A 15,898-nucleotide genomic window follows, 5' to 3' on the forward strand; every position below is an offset into this window, starting at 1 on the left:
GTCCTCTGGAGAGACTGGGCGGCGTTGCGTTGACCAAGAGAAGAACGAGTGAACTCGAAGAGTCCAAAGGGAGTCGTCACTGCGGTCTTCGGGATGTCTTCTTCGGCGATGGGGATCTGGTAAAAGGCTTTTTTTAAGTCAATTACCGAGAATACCGATCCCTGCAGCTCCTGGAGAAGGTCCTCGACGATCGGGAGTGGGTAGCGGTCGGGCGTCGTGCAGTTGTTCAGTCGCCTGTAATCGCCGGTGACGCGCCAGGAACCGTCGGGCTTCGGAACCAGGTGAATCGGGCTTGCCCACTGGCTGGAAGAGGGCCGGATGATGCCCTGGGCCATGAGACGGCTGAACTCGTCCTTGGCGGCGTCGAGACGAGGGCCGATGAGTCTCCGAGGGCGCTCGAAGACCGGGGGGCCGTTCGTGTGAATGCGGTGAAGCACTGGGAGATCGGGCAGGTCTGCTGCCGATCCGTCAACCAGCGTTAGGTCGTTGAACTCCCGCACGAGGTCTTGGTAGCGTTGACAGAGGAGTCCTGTCGGAATCTCGATCTGCTGGACGACGGAGACGCTGTGGCCGGTTGTGAGGGCCGCAAAACCCTTGTTGGAAAGCCCGGTCGTGGCGTCGAGGAGCTGCTTTCCTTTGAGGTCGATCAGCAGGCTGAAGTGCGTGAGGAAGTCCGCTCCCAGAATGGCCGTCTGGACGTCGGCGACGATGAAGGACCAGACGAAGGCTCGGCGCAGGCCTAGGTTGACCTTGGCACGGTGTGTGCCATACGTGGAGATCGCCGAGGCGTTAGCAGCGGTGAGCGTAAGAGAGTCGCGAGCTTGTGGCTTCTTGAATAGGGAAGCTGGGAGCAGAGAAACGACTGATCCGGAGTCGACGAGAAACCTTATTGTGGAAGTTTTGTCGGACACATGGAGGCGATTTTCTGCAGGGGGAGTAGCGCCGACTTCCGCCGCCTGATACGAAGGCGGCACTACTCGTTTCCCTGGTTCGACGGGGTGAAGTTGCAGGGTGGCCTGCAGTTGCGAGCGTTTTTCCCCAGGGTGCGATGGTACCAGCACCACGGGTCGTTGGGGTCTCGGTTTGGCGTGTTTGACCTGCTCCGGGGGCCGCCTTGCGACTGCGTGGTTGGACGGCCACGTTGCTGGCCTTCCGGTTGTCGCTTAGCGATGTTGAGGAGCTGCGCGATGGACTGACGCAGCGACGCCATCTCCTTGGCCAGGGACTCCACGGTCGGCGCAGAAGACTGACCAGCCGTCTGAAGCTTGGTCGCTTGAGGGTGAACCGCGGCGACGTGCGGGTAGTCCTGGATCAGCTCGTCGGCAAGAGACGCCAGTTCCTCCAGCGGGGTTGATTTGACGACCCGGAGGGAGCGTGCCACGGACGGCGGCAGGAGGTCGAACCACCGGATCCTGATGGCATCGTCGGTGACCGCGGTGCCCGCAAGAGCTTTCATGCGACGCAGGAGCTGTGACGGCTTCTGGTCGCCTAGCTCGAGCTGCGTGAGCAGCTTGCGGAGACGCTGATCGGCCGTGTCTGTCATGCGCTTCAGAATTTCGGCCTTAAGGAAATCGTACTTGCCCTCAGTTGGGGGTGCCATGAGGACGTCGGCGATTTCCTGCACCGTGGCGTCATCCAAGGCAGCGACGACGTAGTCGAATTTGCTTGAGTCCGCGCGGATCCTGTGGTTGTTGAAGGCCGCCTCGATCCGGATAAACCACACGGTCGGGTTGGCCTTCCAGAAAGGCGGGAGGCGAAGAGGTGCGACCGACATCACGGGGTTAGTGTCATCACCCGTGGGGCTCGCGCCTCCAGTAGGATTGTCGCCGGGGGGACTTACACCATTGTCGTTGTTGACCATGGCAAGTGCCGACGGCGAGACGAGTGGAAAAAGAAACTGCACTGCACAGCACTGTCACACAACCTCTCACTCTGACTTTGTCCTTGTCTCTTTTTTTTTTTTAAAACGGTCCACGAGAGCGAGAGAGAGAGTGCGGTCACGTCAGCGCGTGGCTCGTAGCGTCGCCCGAGTTGACGATGGCCGTGTTCCACGAACGCAAGCGAGCGCGCGGGCTTTTGCTAAAAAAAAATGGCGGCGGGCCGGACAAAGCACGCGCACTGCAAGGCGTGAGCGAGATGAGTCGCCTTGCTCGCCGAAAAAAGAAAAGATGGCGAAGAAAAAAAACGCGATTGTTTAGCTCACCTCGAAACTTTTTCAGGCGGGGTCACCACTGTTGGGATCAGCTGAGCGTGTCCCGGCGCTCGAGGAAGTTGAAGGCGAGGGAAGGCGCTTAATGATTCTCACTCACGTGTAAGGTATAAATGGCGCTTTATTAGCATACAAAGAAAATAGGTAAATGATACGGCGAGGTGTCGAGAGCTGTGACGGCAGCGGAGGCTGCGAGCGTGAGCGTGCGCGAATGCGGCTCATGCGAGGGTCGAGCTCGGACTGGTCTCGCGCCACACTAGGTAGCTGCTTGGTGGCTAGAGAAGGCGGCGGCAGCGCCGCTCGGCGTGGACAGCGCGAAGACCTCGCGTGGCTTCAGCTGCTGCTTGCGTCGACCGCCTGTGTGTGCCTTGACGATGGTCGAAGGCGCCACATATATACGGCTAACGGAGTTATAACCTTTATAGTTTATACAACACAGAAAATCATTGGATATTTATTTACATAAACTATTGAATATATATATACATTTTGCACAATTTACATGTATATATAAATGTATTAATTTCATATGAACAGAGTACACAACACAAAATTAAAACTACCAAATTAATGTTTTTTGATTAGTTACTTTCACTTTAATGATTTATTTGGTATATAAATGAAGTATATACATGCCATATTACAAAAATAAACTATGAAATCTTTTATTTAATCGAATTATGCTTATCACAATTATGATAGTTAATGATAATAACCTGATTATTTTGCACTTACGGATATAAACATTAGGATTTTTAAAATGATCTTTATAGGATCCATGATTCGAATTTAAACGAGAAAATGAATTGTTTAAAACTTCTGAAAAATTGGCACCCTGCTTGTCGCTTGAATCTGATTCATTTTTACTTGTTTAATTATGATCTAGCACTTGGTCGCAATTTTCTTGATTTGATTTAGATTCAATAATTGCAGACTCCAAGTTTTCTTGATTATCATACTTAGATTTTTTTTTTGGCGGTGAAGTACTTTGCTCCCTCCTCCCTTCTCCTTTCCTCAGTCATCGGTAGTGTATAAGTGCTATATATATATAGATATACCTATACACATGTACACTTATCTACGTGCATTTATAGGCCAATTAATCTACGAAGGCTCAATGTTAAATTTGACATAATTGTTAACAGTAAACAAAAAATACGTTGATATAGAAGAAAATGATTCAAGAAACATAGCGTTTTGTTTTTTCGGTTATTCAGTGGCTGAGTTAACCTAAAAAATTCGTGAAAGTCCGAAAATCACTTTTTTCGCGTTTGAAAAAAAAGTTGACCTCCAATGCCGAAAAGTTAAATGACAAAGTTGTAGACCTTAAAAAAACCTATCGATTGACGCGCGTTGGATATAATTTGAATTTATAGTTGCTGAGAAAACTTGAAAAAACCATCGAAAATCGTCTTTTTTTAATTTAATAATAACTTGTTTTCTTTTAAGATTTTAAAGTTGGTATTCGGTCAAATTATGAGTTTTTAGTTCACAAACCTTTAGTTGTTTTTTTAGCCAAAAATATTAAAAATTTTTCGAAATATCGCATTTTTTCGAAAAAAAATACCTTTCGTAAAAACTTCAATAGACGTCAGGAAATAATGCTGGAGCGATTTTTCAGGGCTTAATCTCTTCGTCTAGACTTGTTATATCATGCAATGTTTGTAGTAAGTAAAATTTTTTAATTTTTCATGCCGAAATCGGACTCCGAAAAAAGTACTTTTTTTTTCTATTGGTTTTTTGCATTTTTTTTTACGTATTTTGATAATTGCACGTATATAACTAACTGCAATGCATTGTACTTATTTTTTTACGAATTTAAAAAAAAAAATTTTTATGATACGACCATGTGGAGCCAAGTTAGGTTTTTTTTTTTTTAAAAATCCCTATGCGACGGTGAAAAGCGTAGAACTCTGAAACTTGCACACTTTACTAACAAATACCCATTTTGCATTAAAAAAATTATTCGCAATCGTTAACTTTAGCGGAACGATGGGTATGATAACGTTACAGTTGAGCAGCTGCATGAGGGGAGAACATCTTTCTCTCACCACTCCGACTCCATTTTGGAGCCGTATCGGAGCGCCCGAGTAAGAGCAACCAGCCAGACACACCTCATACCAGCGGGCAGTCGATGCGCGACGCGCAAAAAGACTTAACTGTAACGTTATCATACCCATCGTTCGGCTAAAGTTAATGATTGCGAATAATTTTTTTAATACAAAATGGGTATTTGTTAGTAAAGTGTGCAAGTTTCAGAGTTCTACACTTTTCACCGTCACCTAGGGATTTTTAAAAAAAAAAAAAACCTAACTTGGCTCCACATGAAAATTTTTTTTTTTTAATTCGTAAAAAAATAAGTACAATGCATTGCAGTTAGTTATATACGTCCAATTATCAAAATACGTAAAAAAAAATGCAAAAAACCGATAGAAAAAAAAAGTAATTTTTTCGGAGTCCTATTTCGGCATGAAAAATTAAAAAATTTTACTAACTACAAACATTGCATGATATAACAAGTCTAGACGAAGAGATTAAGCCCTGAAAAATCGCTCCAGCATTATTTCCTGACGTCTATTGAAGTTTTTACGAAAGGTGTTTTTTTTCGAAAAAATGCGATATTTCGGAAAATTTTTAATATTTTTGGCTAAAAAAACAACTGAAGATTTGTGAACCAAAAACTCATAATTTGACCGAATACTAACTTTAAAATCTTAAAAGAAAAAAAGTTATTAACAAATTAAAAAAAGACGATTTTCGATGGTTTTTTCAAGTTTTCTCAGCAACTATAAATTCAAATTATATCCAACGCGCGTCAATCGATAGGTTTTTTTAAGGTCTACAACTTTGTCATTTAACTTTTCGGCATTGGAGGTCAACTTTTTTTTCAAACGCGAAAAAAGTGATTTTCGGACTTTCACGAATTTTTTAGGTTAACTCAGCCACTGAATAACCGAAAAAACAAAACGCTATGTTTCTTGAATCATTTTCTTCTATATCAACGTATTTTTTGTTTACTGTTAACAATTATGTCATCTTTTTCGTAGATTAATTGGCCTATTAAGTGGTATTGTTCGAGCGACCGATCGATCAACAATAATGTATAATGCACTAAATCTTTGACTGGATCTTTAAACCTTCATTTTTAACAAAACTAAAACCGTGGTGACGAACTTTCGGCGGAGGTGTAAGGAAAAAAAGTATACGTACCACTGCCAAAAAGTGGGGCTACATCTGACCGAGCATTACCGACAGTTGATAATATAGCGCGGTCAGTAATAGCCCCACTTTCTGGCCTAGGTACGTAATATACTATTTTCACTTGTTACAGCTTTTTACTTGACCAAATAAACTGTATGGATTCCGAAAAAATATGTTTTCAATAAGAATATTTTTGGCCCGAGAAGTGTCAGAAGTAGATGTACAATTTTTAACTGAAAATGTTTCATATTACATGTAAACACACTACGGTGTATCATTTAGTGAGTCTCGGGCGAAGCCGAGATGAGGGGCCGCTAGTTCTATATAATCATCTGATTATTTGTGAAATATACTATGAACACAGTGTAATAAATATTTCAACAAACTAATTTTACAATTTTTTTTCTTTTTATGACAATTTTTAACATTAAAAATTAGATTTTTTGTTTATCTCTTGCAATCTATAGATTATAATTTACATAATCGTACGTATGAGGTTTTTAATTTAATACTGCTTTTCGAGGCAAGTTGTATTTATTTTTATCAATAAAGTATAAGTAGTTGAACAACGCGCTCTCGGCACTCAGTGGTGGAAAATACAATATGGATGGCCGCTTGTTCCTCCTGATTTGCTGATAGGTTCGATGGCTAAAGAGCCCACCTTATGTATTTATTACACCACGGTATTCTGCTACCATCTGTCACATAACTATGAAACTGATTTTTACGTCTTTCTTGGCAAATATCTTTTAAAACTGATCGACACCAGTTTTTTCCAAAGCAGAATCGAAAAGAACGGAACTTTTCTACATGTGCATTATAAAATGTCTTCTCAGGTTTCTAATTTTGAGTAGAAAAATGATTGTACAGCTGATTTTTTAATGCTCTTCCATATGAGCTCGTGTTAAACGGTTTAATTTTAAGCTGAAATTTATCGAGATTTTGTTTGATTTGGAGTATAAACTAACAGAGTTACCATTGGAATCAGTAGATTTTAATCAACCAATTTAAACGTATTTTGTTTCTCAGATTTTCGTAAGGGAGCTACCTTAATAATCCGTCATAAGAAAATGTTTTCTACCAAAGTTAAAATATGCTTTATAAATTGTAACTTGTAAAAGTTAATTATGAAAATGATAGAAGCGAAAACTCTGTATTAAATACGCTTTGTGAGAATTGAAAAACATAATCTGCCAAACTGGAAATAAAAAGGAGTCAAAGTATTGTTTAAAAATCTGTTAAAAATTGTTTATAAATAGTTTTTTGGATCTACAAGTAAGGTAAAGTATAAATTTATTACGTTTGCAATATCAATAAGCCCTGGATATACGTTTTAATACTCTCATTAGTCATTTGATGGTTATAATATATTATGTGAAAATTACAAGTTACCAGTCTTTTAAGACTTTTACTAAATTTGAGCTGCAGAAAGTTATAATGGGAACGGTTTTTATATACGGACCTTTTGGAGAATATCAGTTTAAAAACACATAACTTATTTGAAAAATTGGAATTTTCAATATTCTAAATATTTTTGAGTGCTGCAAGTTAATAAAAACTCAAAGTTCAAAGTTTCATTAAATTTTATACTCTTCCAATCTGCTACGATATTTAGGTAATTGAAAATTTGAATGTTTTTAAGCATGTATAAAACTTCTTCAAATAATTATTTATACAACCTAAACTATCAGTCTGACTTACTATGTATACGCGTACATGTATACGTAATGACAGTGCAATAGATTTAGACACAGACTATAATGCTTACAACAATGACACTTGAAATATTTTTCTTTAAAATAGAACATTTAAAAAAAAATAAATTTATGAGTTTTTGAAATTTATATACTTTTCACTTAAAAAGCGTAAATATTAAAAAATGCATTTATAAGCGCACTTATCGCCAGTTCAGGGAAAAAAACCTTTTTTAATTTTAAGGCAAAAATATTATTTCTTTAATTTTGAGGTATCGAGGCAAAACGCACACTCCTTCTTTTTCAAACATATATTGTATTTTTTTTAAGTTTGTTATTTCAAGTTGGTTTTGTTCAGTGCACACTTACTAAATGATTCAATCTTACGAATTTAATAACACGTCTATATTTTAGATTTCATCTTTATTGTTATGGCTAACTTACAACATAAGTAAAAAAATTTGTCTTTAAATTACCTTTCTTGTTTCAAAATTTTAAAAATAACCGCATTGCTCCAAATTTTGGAAGGTATTTTTCTGCATACCGATGACTTAAAAAGTACTAATTAATAAATAATTTAGGTTACAGAACTGTTAATTGTAGTTTGAATAATGCTATGATTGCTAATGATGAAAATTTAATTTGGAGTGATCTACAGTGACCCATACGTGAGTCATCAAAGTAATTCATATAAAATTTTGATTATTTGAACTTATTTAAGGTGTAAATTATTGACGAATAAGTTGAAAGTAGGTAGTTGAAAAAATTTGTAAAAGTTGACTATTTGATGTAACTCATCTATATTTATTCTTATTATGCGTTGTATCAAAAATTCAAAATATAATCTCTGCAAGCCTTATTCCATTCGAATGTCCTATGATTGGTAGATTCGGATTTCTTCAGAGCGCACTCTTACACTTTTAGACTAAGTCGTTGTAATACTATGTCTCATTAAAATTACACTCTGTTGTTTAGATTTGAACCAGTACAGCCTTAATAATCTTACACAGTTATGCATCACAGGTCGAGCTCTTTTTCAACGAATCTAGGCAGCTCGAAGCTTGCCCTGTGTACCCTATCGCTGTAATAGCGCATATTCATCTTGTCAAGCTCCGCATCCGTGAACACAGTTTTCGGCTCTCTAAAGTTTATTGTCTCATCCAGGCTACCCATCATATAGCCAATTTGTCCCGTAGGATAAGTGGGAACTGACGATATGGCATAACCTACTTTGGGAAACGTGGCTTTGCAGTGATCCAAGGTACGCTTGATCTGATCGAGGTTTGACCAGTAGGTACCGGCTTGGGTACAAATGATACCACCGGGCTTTAGCGCATTCTTCATATGGACGAAGTAGGGCTCCTCAAAGAGACAAGTGGCCGGTCCTATGGGGTCGCTACTGTCTGTTATGATGACATCGAAGCTTTGCTTGTGTTCCTCGACAAATTTGTAGCCATCGCCGATAACAAGCTCGACTTTCGGGTGGTCGTAGCCTGTGGCCATGAATTGCAAATATTTTCGGGACACCTCAACGACCTTTTCGTCGATTTCCACTTGGTAGACCTTCTCGATTTTAGGGAACTTGGCCACCTCGCGAGCAACTCCACCGTCACCACCGCCAACTATGAGAACCGTTTTGGGGTTAGGGTGTGAGCAGAGCGGTAGAAAAGAGATCATTTCTTGGTAGGAGAATTCGTCCTTTTCCGTGCACTGAATTATGCCGTCGAGGACTAAAGCTTTGCCATAGGATTTCGTCTGCAAGACGAGAATGTGTTGGTACTTTGAATGTCCATTGTAAAGGACCTCTTCAACTTCTAAGGATTGTGAGATTCCGGGCCATAAGTCGTTGATTTCGCTGAACCAGCCGTTTTTTAACGCATCCATTTTCTGCAGCAAAAAAATCAATCTGGAATAATTATATGAATATTATCTTAATGAATATAAAGTAAATTCATCTGACAGTAGAGCAAGCATCAAACCAAGGAGATTAAAAATTACTTTGCACTATGAAGAAAATAGTTGTAAAGAGTTAGTGACTTTCAGTTGCTTATAACCTATGAAATTTATTAGAAAATCAATAATTTAACAAAAATTATTATTAACTACCATAGTTCCACACCAAAACACGCTTAAAGTCTTCCAAAATACGTTATTTCCCTGAAACACTACGAATTTTTGATAAAATATAAAATATTTTTTTTCAATTTCATCATCTTGTATACATCTATTGAAAACTTGTTTAATCAATTAGAAAATTTAGATAATAGAAAAACGGCTCGGCAAATTACCGCGTTATCGTTTAATATACTATACTACTATCAAAGATATCCAAAAAATGCATTAGCTTTTTTTGACAATAAACTGAGATGTGAGATTTTTAATACCGAGTCCTATGCAACACGTGTTTAAAGAGTAAATTTCCAATGTTTAAATTCCTCAATTTTGACAGACTGTAAGTAGGAAATGACTAGAGAAGTCTTTATTACAAATCTCAGGAAAATCTGACACAAAGTGACTTCGTTACAAACGGCTTTAATGGGTAAGAAGGCACCGATATTTAAAATGAAAGTTATGTTAACATATAGGACGTGAAATGAACATTTGAATGTCAGATCACGAATTTTGATAGGTAGAAAAGGACCAAGTGATGTTATGTAGTAATAAATCAAACTATTAAATGCCTCTTAAATTTTAATACTATTTATTGCTTATCAAAATCTAATATTAAAAGGAAAAAAGTTCAATCAATTATGTCAAAATTTCTTGACTCGCACTTTTGCAATAATACGTTGCATGATATTGAACCATTGTTTTCTCAAGCGGTAATTGTTTTTTCAGTGAATCAGCAACAATCATACACTATTTTTATTAAACATTGAAGAGTTTTTTTTTAACTTTTGAGCGTATGTCTGTTTGTGCAAAGCCTCTTCAACTTAAATTTAAATGTCAGTGTTATAAAAAAATTAAATAATATAGTAGTTTTTCGAATATATAAAACATTTATCAATTAAAAGATACTACTTGTTCCCAATTTTTTTAAAAGAATGTGAGAATTTTATACTTGAATTTTTGTACTAAGAAATTAAAGAAAATTTTTTTTTCAATAAATTTGTTTGTTTTAATGATAAAAATAAAATTGCACGTGTTGTATGTATAACTTTCGTTGAAAGAATGAAAAGCATAAATGTTAGTTGTAAAAGTTTATTTTCAGCTTGTATTGCAAATATCGCGTACTGGCGTTGAAATGCGTCAAAAATATTTGATGCCCGATAAAAGTTGGATTTGGTAAAATAACGATAAGATAAGAAGGCTAGCACAGGCGCAAATTTGATGATCGAATTATCATGTACTTATAATTAGACGTTTATGATGTTACAACCATGTTAAGAGTCACTTATGATTCCTACATAGCTACCTATATGTATCGCTGTTATGTATTAATTTTTTATCGTCATTGGCTTAAAAACCAGCATTTGATTTATTGTTAATCAATAACATGCATGGAAACGGGGATCGATATTTTATTTGGCCTCTGAACAATTGTACTGGGGTTAAATTTATTATGTGTGAAATAAACCATATTAACGAAGTTTTAATACTACGTTGATCAGTTAATCTAATTTTAATTTTCACATCAAGATGTAAGTACAGTAGTTTTAAAAGAATGTAAAAATAATTTGTTCTGGATTTCTCTTGTGAGTATTAGCCAAAATCAATGAAGCACAGTTTAAATAAAAAAAAGTATCGATAAGGGGCGTAAGGTTATCGTTTTGGGTCTTAGTCATGTGGACTAAAATATTTTTTTTTTCCTCTAATTTTTTGATGATTAACTGAAAAAAGTTTTCAGTTTTTTAAAAATTGAGAAGTCTATTAAAGGTAGGAAAAAAAGATAAAAGTTTCCAATTATTGGTTGCACAATAGAACGTATGCCTAGAATTGAAACGCAACCTCGAATTTGGCGCGCTTTTACGACAGTCAAGTGAGTGACGCGCAGAAAGTACCTACACAGCATCTCATAGATCAAGCCACACTGTCAACGATCTTATACCGACCACTTGAAATGTCTCCGAGCAAAGTGATCGATCGACAGGAAATAAACAAAACCGCGAAAGAAAACTTACCTTCGTGGCAACAAGTGCACTCAGCAATGCGACGTCAGATCCAAAGACCTCCAGCAAACAGGAAAACCCGAAAAACCACACCAAACAGCAACGTGGTAGCCTCCGTAGGTCCCAGGAACGGCGGTCAAACTGAACTGCCAAGACAGCGAGCGTATTTTTTCCAGATATAAGTACACGAGAGAGTATCCGCTGACGAAAACCGGCGCTCGCATTGATTGACTGACACATGCAAGTGAGAGAAGGAGAGGAGAAAAGTCCACCGCGACTTGGTATTCGGTATACATCTACTTTCACGCGCACACTACGTCACAAATATATATGTGCACGCACAAGAACTTCGGAGGAGCGTCGTCTGCGTTTTTTCCGTGTACACGTAAATGATAATCGAGCTGCGGTACGAGGAAAAAAAAATTTTATCTAGAGACATAATTATAGATACACGTTTTGTAAGTGTGGGCGCTCGTCTCGAACGTTGAGCGTAAACAGTGTGGGTAAAAGCCTATTTTTGGGGATAGATTACACAAATCTACCTAGTTTTTACACTTTTAACAGGATATCCTTTGGTTCTCCTAAAAAAAAGTCGGTGTCAAATGAACATCATAGAAGACATTTGCAAATAATGTGCGGAATTAAGACCTTAGAAAATGGTATCGAAAACGAGGCAAATCATTTGAAAACAAAATTCATGTACATTGTGAGCTAATAAACATTTTGATCTCATTTGTAAATGTAAAACATGAGTTATTATTGAACGTCAACAAAGTATACACCCGATGAATCGGCATCATATTTTAAAAAAATATGAATTTATTTTGAAGGGCTCGAACAATTTTTTTTCTGGAGAAACCTGTGACCCAAATGAATACTAATAATATTCAAAACAATTAGTTTTTCTCTAGAAAAGGATTTCGATCCCATCTTTATTTATTTTAAATTCTAAACTACAGTTAGAGAAAAAAATGATAAAAATTATAGAGAAATTCTAGAAAAAATTACCATTTTACTCAGTAAATCGGATGCAAGCTGAAAAAAAAGCAAAATTTATTTTTAATAGAAAAAATTATTGTTTTAACAGTTAAAATCATAGTTTAAAAAGTAAAAATTATGGTTAGAACAGTGAAAATTTCTGTACTGGAAAATAAAATTTATCAATCGATCCTTTCAAGGTTTACTGTTCCAGCATAGTAATTTTTATTGTGCTAACAGTAATTTTTACTTTTTGAATTACAATTTTAATAAACTGTTAAAACAATATACTTGACTATAAAAAATAATCATTTTAATAAATTTATATAAATTTTTTTCTTTTTACTGTGCAGAATGGTAATTTTTGTTGGAATTTCTCTATAATTTTTATTATTTTTTTCCTCAGTGTAGATTCGTTGTAATAAACCACCATGGATTAATACTATTTCAAACCATTAAATTGTAAAACCTCTTAAATTGCATTTAGAAATGCAAGGATGGCTACGTTGTAGTTGTGCTCACTGCGTTGATAGTCAACGACAGAATGCCTCTTTCGCGCATTTTTTTTGGTCAGCACTTTTTTACATTATTGCTGTTGCATCGATGAAAGCAAGTTGCCAGCACTAGGAAGCAATAAAATCCAACAAGACTTGGAAGAGAAATGACTTCATTTCAAAAGCCATTGAATTCATCAAATACGTATCAATATCTATGTCGTATGTGCTTCCAAACTTCTGAGTCTCTTAGTGTTTTATCGATGAAATCAAACAGTTTGAACAAAATTTTTTTGTTTAAAAAACAATGACGGCTTCAAGTGAAAAAACAAATAGTTTTATAAATTTTAATAATCAATATTATTCTGAATATACGTATTGATAAACATAATTTTGAAGAACAAAAGTGCTGCTTGTCAATAAATTGTGATTTTAGTGACTTGATAATGAATATTTCACTCATTTTGAGAAAAAAAAAATTTTTGTACTTCACTTTTATAAAAAATTGTAGGGCGATGAGAAAGCAGACTTATGACCATTTAATATATTACATTGAGGCTAGCTTGCATGATGTAAATTTTTCAACCTAATCAAATAAAAGTTTTTTCAGCTATTTTCAATTGAATTACATTTTTATCAGTTTAATTATTTTTAATGTGTTACTACATTGGACAACTGACATGTTATTTGAGCTAAGCTTACGCTTACTGTTCGGTAGCAAAGTTAAGTCGTAATAAACTTAGGGGGATGGAAATGAAATAATAATGTAGACTATGTTGCCAAATTATTATTATTTTGTGATTAAAGAGCAATACGAGTGGCTATGGTACTATAATAAATTATTTCATGCATTGAGTATAATAATAGTACATTTGTAACTGATTACAACAATAAAGAGTAACAAATGGTTTCGGATTAAACGCAACTGACGGTATCATGTGTACCGCTTAATCAATAGAGATAACATCAAGAAATGGCAATAAAACTGTTGCGATAATAACAATAACAATAACAATATTTTAGCAAAACTATACGACCCTACGTAGTAACGATGAGTAATTATAATTAAAGTAAAAAAAATTATATTAATGCAAATACAATTGCATTTTAATGTAGGTACAATAAGTATAACAATAATAATTGTACTGGCTATAACAATTGTAAATAATGCATTCTGAATCCAACTGGGCAAATCGATAAAGTTACTCATGCCCTCCACGTACTAATTGCAATATTTTATTGTCAAAACATTATTTTCTTAAAAAATGAAAGTAAAAAGAGGCTCATCTCTAGATATTGGCTGTGTGTATAACTTACTTGCATCCTAGCTAAAACGATATCTGGCGTTTATGTCAAACCCGTCATACTCTCGGAATTTGTTTGTCGGTTTACCTATGCTAGGGTGTTTGTGGCGTCTGGTCTGTCACATGAGAGATGATTCAGGAGCAGTAAAGCTTACGAGATGCTTGTACTCTCGAACTCGTTTGGAGGTGATAAGAAGATGCAAGGTACTTTCGCTTAAAAGAGCTGCACATGCGGATGGACACGTGTGTCGAAAAACAGGAGAACAAAAGGATAGTTCTCGGAATACGAATGGGCTGAATTTGAAGAATGATTTGGAAATTGTGTAAAGCAAGTTTGACCACATTAAAGTATATATGTTACGTAATTAAACAAAAACAACATTCAGTTACGATAATAATGCCACTACATCAAATGTTTCCAAATGTTGGAATGTAATAGTTAAATGTTAAAAGTAATTGTTTTTTTTTTTTTTTAATTCATCGAAGCAAAACAAGCTGCTTTATTTATACTTACATTTTACACAACTAAATTATGAGACATAACTGTAGATCTTGATAAAAAAATTAAATACCACTTTTTTTTGATACACGTCTTATCGCAATAGGCAATGCAAATACCTTTTAGTGCAAAACAGGTACAAAAATAGTGTAAAAATATTGTATTACTAAAAACAGGAAAAAAATCTGATTCTAAAACAAATTTTAACCAGCAAAAATTGTTTTTAAATCCAATGAAAAACGTTGGATAGAACGTAAATTTTTTATTTGGCAGTAATTTACCAAATATTGCATAAAAATTTCATAGATCTCATTAAATTACATTTTTATCTAAAGTACTATTCTGTCTTAGTTAGTAATGAAAAGGTATTGAATTGCTACGAAATCGTTTAATGTCTCCTTACTTTTCCGTTAGCAATTTACAGACAAGACTTACTTGTATAATAATACTTGTTTTTAATACAAAATAAAACTTAAGTAATTATATTAAAATAATATTCTACAACCACAATTTTCTCTTTCACGCTACATGCAAAAATCTAAAATTTTTTGTATAAATTTAACTGCATGTTAATTTATTTCTGTAGCGGACAAAAATGATTTTTTCAATTTTTTTGTGTTTTTTTGCATTGCATGTTATATTGAATCGTATGATATGAAAATTTTAGTTCATTCAGAGCTACAACTTAGTTTGCTTACTTAAATTTGTAAAATGTCTGTGTTAAAAGATATAACCAAAAATTTGTTTTTTCAACCTACGTTTCTTTTTTTTTTTTTTTTTTTTTTTTGATAAAATTAGTCGAAATGTAAACCATCAGATTTCATCAGAAACAAGTTGTTTTTCTCCCAATTTAAGCACAATCAGATTATTACTTGAGTTAATAAAAAATTTCAATTACGTACACGTACACGTACATACACATACCATAAGACATACTAAGACCATCTTCATAAAAGATTAAAAATATTATTTTATATATAGTGGTAGATAATTTAGGGGTGGTCACACTTTTTATCTGATAAAAATATAAAACACTTCCATTCAATCAATCGTGCCTAAATATTTAATTTTAAATACAACTTTGGAGAAAAAACGAATGAAATGGAGAAAAAAATATTATACTCCAGTGAATCAGCCTGCTTACAACTGTTGTTTTTGTACTCTTAACTCCACATTCTTATCATTCCAGCACTGTTTTATGTTTCAATATTTTATTTTTATCGTCAAGTTTTCAGTCGAAGAATATTAATTTTTTGTAATTGCTACGATGGTAGATAATCGATTATAATATGGTGATGATGTGCTAGAGGAGCAATTTGTCGAATTTGGCCAATGAACCTGCACGCGCGACATACTTTATTTTGATAACGCATGCGTATATTTTTTGTTATTTGAGCCTTCGTTGCTTAA

General features: G+C 35.7%; 2 protein-coding genes across 3 annotated transcripts in view; one reads left to right on the forward strand and one right to left on the reverse strand.

Moving 5' to 3' along the window:
* Cad99C (cadherin 99C) overlaps positions 1-15,898 on the forward strand; it is a 376,725-nt gene that overhangs the window by 197,557 nt on the left and 163,270 nt on the right. The gene's annotated exons all lie outside the window — the stretch shown is intronic.
* SpdS (Spermidine Synthase) lies at positions 7,576-11,440 on the reverse strand. 2 transcript variants are annotated; one of them, XM_014360390.2, is made up of 2 exons: positions 11,226-11,440; positions 7,576-8,991 (listed from the first exon to the last, which is right to left on the reverse strand). In XM_014360390.2, exon 2 carries the CDS (start codon positions 8,986-8,988, stop codon positions 8,122-8,124), a length of 867 nt encoding a protein of 288 aa, XP_014215876.2. In that variant the 5' UTR covers positions 8,989-8,991; positions 11,226-11,440; the 3' UTR covers positions 7,576-8,121. The 2 variants fall into 2 exon arrangements, with proteins under 2 accessions (XP_014215876.2, XP_014215879.2); XM_014360393.2 differs by having other exon boundaries at positions 7,576-9,010.

This window comes from Copidosoma floridanum, unplaced genomic scaffold (assembly GCF_036245765.1).
Source record: "Copidosoma floridanum isolate Cflo_tuat_1 unplaced genomic scaffold, Cflo_Japanese_pri ptg000004l, whole genome shotgun sequence".
Classification (NCBI taxonomy): Eukaryota; Metazoa; Arthropoda; class Insecta; order Hymenoptera; family Encyrtidae; genus Copidosoma; species Copidosoma floridanum.

Coding starts and splice junctions, on each gene's coding strand:
- SpdS (XM_014360390.2), bottom strand. CDS start 8,988: ATGGATGCGTTAAAAAACGGCTGGTTCAGCGAAATCAACGACTTATGG.